Here is a 7,638-nt window from a genome sequence, read left to right as displayed (position 1 = left end):
GGAACACATAAGAGACAGGATGGAGGTAGAAAGCAGGATTAGAATTGAGAGTCGGACAGGATGTGAAATACAAGAGCCAGTGAAGTGAGGTAAGGTATGCTAGAGAAGTCTTTTTGGGGACATAACTTTTATCTAAGAACTTAAGAAGATTTCGTTGATATCCAAGAGTGGAAACTATATTCTGGATAAAGAGGAAAGAAGAAAATAGTAGAAATGGTGACCAGTCCACCCTCTTGTTTCATGCAAGACCACACTTAAACCATACTAGTTAAAACCATTTCTTTTTCTTTCTTTAGGCATCTGAAAGAGTTTGCAATGTCTCCCACTCATATACTTCTTTAACAAAGTTCATTTGAAAGGAAATATTGCTAGTATGTAGCCTCTAATCTGGAAGTTGGATTTCAAAGTATTTCCCACTTGTTATTCTCATTCACAGCCGGATAGACTTCATGTTGTGCTCCAAATGTGCTCTGAGGTGATTCCATCTGGATTTTTTTCTTTAATTTCTATTTAAGTTTCAATGTTAGCTCAAATGTCACCTCTTCCTTGAAGCCTTCTGATACTCTCTTCCAAAAGAAATGATCTTTTCCTATGAACTTGCAAATAATTTTATCTGCATACCTCTTCGAGCATTTATCAATTCCTTCCTTTAGTTTTGTCACTTATTGAAATAAGATGCCCTCCTCATGAGATTGTAGGTGAGTTTCTAGAGGCCAGAGACGCTGCCTTAAACATTCTTGTACTCCCCACACTATTTAATAGTGTGTGTGAGCTCAATGATGTTAAATATTGAATGACCGAACTTCTTCTTCAGAATAATCAGTGTATTTGGAGGTTAGGAGGTACATTCATTCTGAAGTTTGGGTGATATTTTTATGTGTTTTGCAGTTATTTCATGTATAATTGTTATCTCTTCCAGGAATACCTTCTGTTTCTACCTCCTGGAGTAAACTCACCCAGCACTGAAACATAAAAGAGTGGTACATCTTGATGCACAATATGAATATACTTCACTAGGCCTGGTACCTGAAGTATGTAGGTGGTGGAGGAGAAACATTATTTGAAACGTATAGTGTAAGAAACTAGTCTGTGGAAAACACTTCCACTCATTAATGTTAATATTGTAGGCAGAGGATTTGGTTTTCATTGAGCCTTTTCGGAAAAAAAAAATTTTTTTTGGTAGGAATATACTCAATATGCAGTGTATAAAATTATAAATGTATCATATTTTTAAAACAATTCTGGTGGAAATAATGCAAAATGAATCTATCAGATTTGTTTGTGTTTGTAATTGTAACTGTGTAGCAATTACAATTATTATAAATATTAACTTTTTTTTAAAGTAAATTTTATTTTAAGAGCAAATTTAGGTTCACAGCAAAATGGAGTGGAAGGTACAGAGATTCCCATATACCCCCTGCCCTCACTCATGCACAGCTTCTGCCATTATCAACATCCCTCACCAGTGATGCATTTTTACAACTGATAAACCTACACTGACATATCATTATCATCCAAAGTCCATAATAAATATTAACTTTTGTACCTAATTTTATAATAATAATTTTGTATCATTTTTCTTAATTGAGGCCCCTCAATTTTATAAGTTTAGAACCCAGATTTACTTGATTTTCAACAGGTGATTTATGTTTTTCCTGGTTTTAATCTCTATTGAGATTTTTTTTTTTCCTTCTTACTCAAATACATACCTTTGAAATTGCCCAGAGTGAACTCTTCTGTTCACTTATGATGACTCTTTCGGGTTATATTTCAATCTTATTGGGACATTTTTTAAGTGTTTTATGGCTTACTGTGTAATGTCTATCATTATTTTTTCACTAAGTAATTTAAATATGTTGGTGATACATAATATTAATTCATAAAGAAATGACCTGATTTTGTTAATACATCATCGATGACTGGCTATAGTACAGTAAATGCTCAGCTTTGTAATCACAAAGTAGGAATAGAATAAGAACAATATGTATTGACAAGTCCGACCTACTCATGAAATAGAGGAGCCTAAATACAAACCTGCTCCCAATACTAAAGGAAAACCACAACCATTAACTCCTCTTTTAAAATTGTTTTCCTGGCTACAGAGTTGAGCAGAATCAAGTCCTAATATCTTTCCAAACCATACCTTCCCTCACATTGCCTCCAAGTGTGAGATTGGGGTTTCATTGGGTCCTAAGTGTTTTAGGGGGCTAAGAAATGAAAGGATTGCAATAGTTTACTATCTTTCTCCTAGTCAAAGTTCCCACATGTGGGTCATGATTTGAAATTTCAATTGGAATAATGTTGTGGAATCGTTTTGTCAATCATAAATGTTGTACAAATACTACTTTGTTGATGTTACTGTTATCATGATGGAGGTAACTTTTCATCTCCACTAAGGACAAAGTAAAATGAATTGGTTTATTTGTATCAGAAGAGATTTAGCTCTTAAGGTAAGAAAATTCTGACTCTGAACAAAGTAACAAGGGGTTTAATATTAAAGATGATTTGCTGTCTTGGCAGTGAAGGCTGCTGAAAGGTGGGAGAAGGAGAGAAAGACTAGAAATATTGTATGTACCTACTCAATAACTGGGTTCTTTCCAGTCTCTTTGAGGCTAATTCCATTAAGCAGAAAATTCAAAATAATGTTGATTATGGCTACATAAATGTATTTTGGTATGTGTAAATGTAAGTCAACACTAATAGAACAAGGATGACTTGCAATGAAGGAAAGATTCACTCTAGGGAAAAAGCAAATTATTAAGAGGAACCTAAAAATAGGTTTTCTACACTTGAGAGGAAATTTCTACCTAGCAATTAAAATGAAATTGATTCAAATATTCATTTACAGACTCATAAAGAGATAATGCCTTTTAATATTAGAGTGAGAACAAAATGTATTTGTAGCTCTGGTTCTACCGCATTCGCTTACTATTAAATATTTCATTAAAATGCTCTCTTAAAAGATCTCTTGCGTTAGCTTAAAATCATCACGATGAATGAGAAATCGTGATTAATTAAAGGTATAATTCAGATTTGCTTTCGAGAACGTTTGGGTGATCTGAGTTAATCTATCTGCCGTAATGTTAAGTTCTAAGATTAAACGTTCTTATACCTTTGGAAAGAGAGAATTAAATCTTTAATTTGCTTTGGCAAAAAAGTCATATTTGAGATTGGTCTGGAGGTTAGCAAATAAATGTGATTTGTTCAAAATGTTTCGTGGTTCAGTTCTGTTCAAGCCACTCTTATGCATGACCCCAAAGCTACAGTGAAGAGATTATTCCTGCAGAAAAAAGTCAGAAGTGAAATATTTATCATCAATAAGTTATATTGCTACAAGGTTATAAAACTGATGTATTATCTTTACACAAACACTGAGTGAAACATATGATCAGAGTAACAAACTCAACATAGACAAAAGAAGCTTCAGCAGAGCCAATTTTATGGCTAATTTGTTTCTGAAGCAAGGCAAATTGTTCTGGGCATTGGCTATCTGGTGTTGGGTGTTCAGAATGCTGTGCTGACTTCAAAGTGCGGTCCTCTTCCTCTCATTTCTTTGAAAACTTTATACAAAAAAAAAATGAGGAGGAAAATATAGAGGAAATGATTTTCTGAAATTTTCTTTCAAAATGGGTTGCTAGGGTATTTGAAAGAGAAGAGAAAATATGTGTTAACATAATCTATTATGAAGGAGAGCATCACCACAGTGATAAATACTAGTTTTGAGGACGTGAAATCAAAGATGATTTGAGACCGGATTTCTCTTCCAACAATGGAAGGCATATTGAAAGGAACTTAGTAAATAGACTATGAAGTCTTAAAATGAGTTTTTATTTTTATTTTTTAATTAATTTATTTTTTATGGTGATAATGGTTAACGAAATCGTTTCAGCTGTACACTTTAACAATAAAGCATATACATGTTTACACTATATGTTCACCTCCCATAGTTAGATTTCTTTCTATCACCACATATTTGATCCCCATTACCCCATCTACCTCCCTCCTCCCCCATCCTCCCTATCCTTTGGTACCACTAGTTTATTGTCCATGACCAGGAGACTCCATTTATTTGTCCTGTTCATTTGTTGCTTTTAGGTTTATATCCCACATATAAGTGATATCATGTGATTTTCAACTTTTTCTATCTGGCTTATTTTGCTTAGCATGATTATCTCTAGGTCCATCCATGTTGTCGAAAATGGCAGTATTTCATCTCTTCTTATGGGTGAGTAATATTCCGTTGTATATATGTACCACAGCTTCTTTAGCCAATCATCTATTGTAGGACACTTCGGTTGCTTCCATGTCCTGGCCACTGTGAATAATGCTGCTATGAACATCGCTGTGCAAATATCTTTTTGGATATGGATTTTCAAGTTTTTGGAGGTAAATATCCAGTAGAGGGATTGCCAGATCACATGGTAGATCAATTCTTAGTTTTTTGAGGAAACTTCATACTGTTTTCTATATGATAACAGCTATTCTAACAGGTATGGGATGCTATCTCATTGTGGTTTTGATTTGCATTTCCCTAATAGCTAGTGATGATGAGCATCTTTTCATACGTTTGTTGGCCATTTGTATATCTTCTTGAGAGAAGTGTCTATTCAGGTCCTCAGCCCATTGTTTAATGAGATCGTTTGTTTTTTGTTGTTATTGAGCTGTATGAGTTCTTTGTATATTTTGGATATTAGGCCCTTATTGGAGGCATTGCTCGCAAATATATTTTCCCATTGAGATGTTTGTCTCTCTATGTTGTAGACAATTTCTTTTGCTGAGCAGAAGCTTTTTAGTTTGAAGTAGTCCCATTCATTTATCTTTGCTCTACTCCCCTTGTCTTTGAGGTCAAATTCATAAAATCTTCCCTAAGTCGGAGGTCTTTGAGTTCAGTTCCTATCTTTCCTTCCATGCATTTTATTGTTTTAGGTCTTATATTAAGGTCCTTAATCCATTTTGAGTTAATTTTGGTGTGCGGTGATAGACAATAGTCTAATTTCATTCTTTTGCAGGTGGTCTTTCAATTTTCTGAGCACCATTTATTGAATAGGCTTTCATTTCTCCACTGTATGTTTTTGGCTTTTTTGTCCAAAATTATTTGCCCACATAAATACGGGTTTACTTCTGGACTCTTGATTCTGTTTCCACTGATCCGTGTGTCTGTTTTCTGCCAATATCATGCCATTTTGATTACTGTCGCTTTGTAGTATAATTTGAAGTCGGGCAGAGTGATGCCTCCAGCCTCGTTCTTTTTTCTCAGGATGGCTTTGGCAATTCGGGGTCTTTTGTGCTTCCATACAAATCTGATGATTTTTTGTTCTGTTTCTTTAAAAAATGCCGGTGGGATTTTCATGGGGATTGCATTAAATCTGTACAATGCATTAGGTAATATGGTCCTTTTAACTGTGTTGATTCTTCCAATCCAAGAACACGTAATATCTTTCTATTTCTTTGTATCTTCTTTGATTTCTTATTATATAGGCACTTCATATGTTTCATACATTTATTCCTAGGTATTTTATTCTTTTTTGTTGCAATTGCAAAAGGAATAATTTTTCCACTTTATTTTCTGACACTTCATTATTAGAGTATAGGAATGCTATGGCTTTTTGAACATTGATTTTGTATCCAGAAACTTTACTGTATTTGCTTATTGTTTCTATTAGTGTTCTTGTGAAGTCTTTAAGGTTTTCTATATAGAGAATCATGTCATCCGCAAATAGTGACAGTTTGACTTCTTCGTTTCCTATTTGGATGCATTTTATATCTTTCTATTGCCTGATTTTACTGTCTAGGACCTCCAATGTTATATTGAATAACAGTGGCGATAGTGGACAGCCAGCCTTGCCTTGTTCCTAACCTTAGAGAGAAGGGTTTTAGTTTTACACCATTAAGTAAAATGTTGGCTGAGGGTTTGTCATATAGAGCCTGTGTTATGTTAAGGTACTTTCCTTCTATATTGTTTTTATTAAGTGTTTTGATTATAAATGGATGTTGTATCTTGTCAAAGGCTTTTTCTGCATCTATTGATATGATCATATGATTCTTATTTTTAATTTGTTTATGCGGTATATCATATTAATTTATTTGCATATGTTGAACTACCCCTGTACCTCTGGGATGAAGCCCACTTGATCGTGGTGTATAATCCTTTTAATATGTTGCTGTATTTGGTTCGCTAGTATCTTAGTTAGGATTTTTGCCTATGTGTTCATGAGCGATATTGGTCTGTGGTTTTCTTTTTTTTGTGTTATCTTTTCCAGACTTAAAATGAGTTTTTTAAAATACAGTGTAATATTTGGCATTTGCTTATTACATAGTTTTTCTTTGAAAAGCATTTTCACTGTATTTCCCTTTAATCTTCACAACCACTCTGTGAGATAGGTTGAGGGGGCCTCTCTTTTCCTCTCCTTTTCATCCACAGACGGGAGATAGAGACGCTGGGATAGTCCTCAGCCAGAGCTGCCCAGGGACCGTGGGGGTCTTCCTAGATCAGGGTACCAGCCCTCTCTCAGCTCTGCTGACAGCGGTCTCTGGGATCACACCAGCGAAGGCAGAAGTTCCCAAGAGCGACTGCACCCTAGCGGTCTCTGGAAGCTCATATTCCTGCCCACATCATGCGGGGAGTGCTAGCAGTTCTCAGGGAAATATTAACGTCCGCGACGAGGTGCTGGGCAAGGGCACCGGCTTTGTGGAGTCAGAGTGATCTGGATTTGAATTCCCAGACCTTCTCTTAAAGTGTGAAACTTTAGGCAATCTCTCTGAGCCTCAATTTCTTCATCTGGAGAGCGGGATATATTTTGCTTTGTTCCAAGGGGTTTACCGACGATTAAATGACATAGAGCAGTAAAGATCTTAGCCCACTGCCTGAGTCGAAGAAAACACTGTTGATTTGGCGGCTATAAATATCAGGTCTGGCATCAGTAGATCACTGTCTCTATCGGCTTGGGGAATGTCCATCTGCAAAATGGGCGCAGCGTAGAACTCAGTCTTTTAATAGCAAACATTACTTTGCAAGCTTGGACCTAGTAAATCGATTCCCAGGATCGAGAGTGTAACACTGGGAAAGGAAGCGGAGAAAGAAGAGGGGCTAGGGGCGGGACCCTTGGGGAGGGTACAGGAGCTCGGGGGGCGGGGCTGTGGCGTCGGGGGCGGAGCCAAGGGCGGGACCTCGCAGTGTTGCAAGGCTGCGCGCGCCACGTCTCCTTAAGCGAGCGTGTGGGGGAGAAGTTGGGGTAGGAAAAAACCGAGCGGGGCGAGAACTGCCTCTTCTCGCGAGAGCTGGTGACGGCAGCGGCGGCAGCGGCGTGTCCGTGAGAGTGGCGTGGGGGCGGGGAGGAGAGGCGGCGTCGGCGTCCGAGCTACGCCACTCCGGGCTGGGGACCTGGGAGCCGGAACGCAGAGCGGGGTCGTGGCGGCGTCGGTGAGAAGAGGGAGGCGGAGGAGGGGGTGCCATGGCGGGGCAGCAGTTCCAGTACGATGACAGCGGGAACACCTTCTTCTACTTCCTCACCTCCTTCGTGGGGCTCATCGTGATCCCGGCCACCTACTACCTCTGGCCCCGAGACCAGAATGCCGGTGAGTCCCACTGGCAGCTGCCCGCGGATCGACTCAGGCTCTGCCGGCCCATCCGGGCCGCGC

At 38.1% G+C, this 7,638-nt stretch overlaps 1 protein-coding gene across 1 annotated transcript in view; it reads left to right on the top strand.

Annotated features, from left to right (window-relative positions):
- The first annotated feature begins 7,280 nt into the window (after window positions 1-7,280).
- SEC63 (SEC63 homolog, protein translocation regulator) overlaps window positions 7,281-7,638 on the top strand; it is a 55,890-nt gene continuing 55,532 nt past the window's right edge. Inside the window, exon 1 of the mRNA XM_006926050.2 lies at window positions 7,281-7,575. Within this exon, the coding sequence (XP_006926112.1) occupies window positions 7,452-7,575 (124 nt within the window). The 5' untranslated portion in view covers window positions 7,281-7,451. The remainder of the gene's footprint in view (window positions 7,576-7,638) is intronic.

The sequence above is a fragment of the Pteropus alecto genome, unplaced genomic scaffold (genome assembly GCF_000325575.1).
Source record: "Pteropus alecto unplaced genomic scaffold, ASM32557v1 scaffold79, whole genome shotgun sequence".
NCBI classification, from domain to species: Eukaryota; Metazoa; Chordata; class Mammalia; order Chiroptera; family Pteropodidae; genus Pteropus; species Pteropus alecto.
Note: the sequence above shows the minus strand (reverse complement) of the source record. Positions and strands in the feature narration are given on the sequence as shown.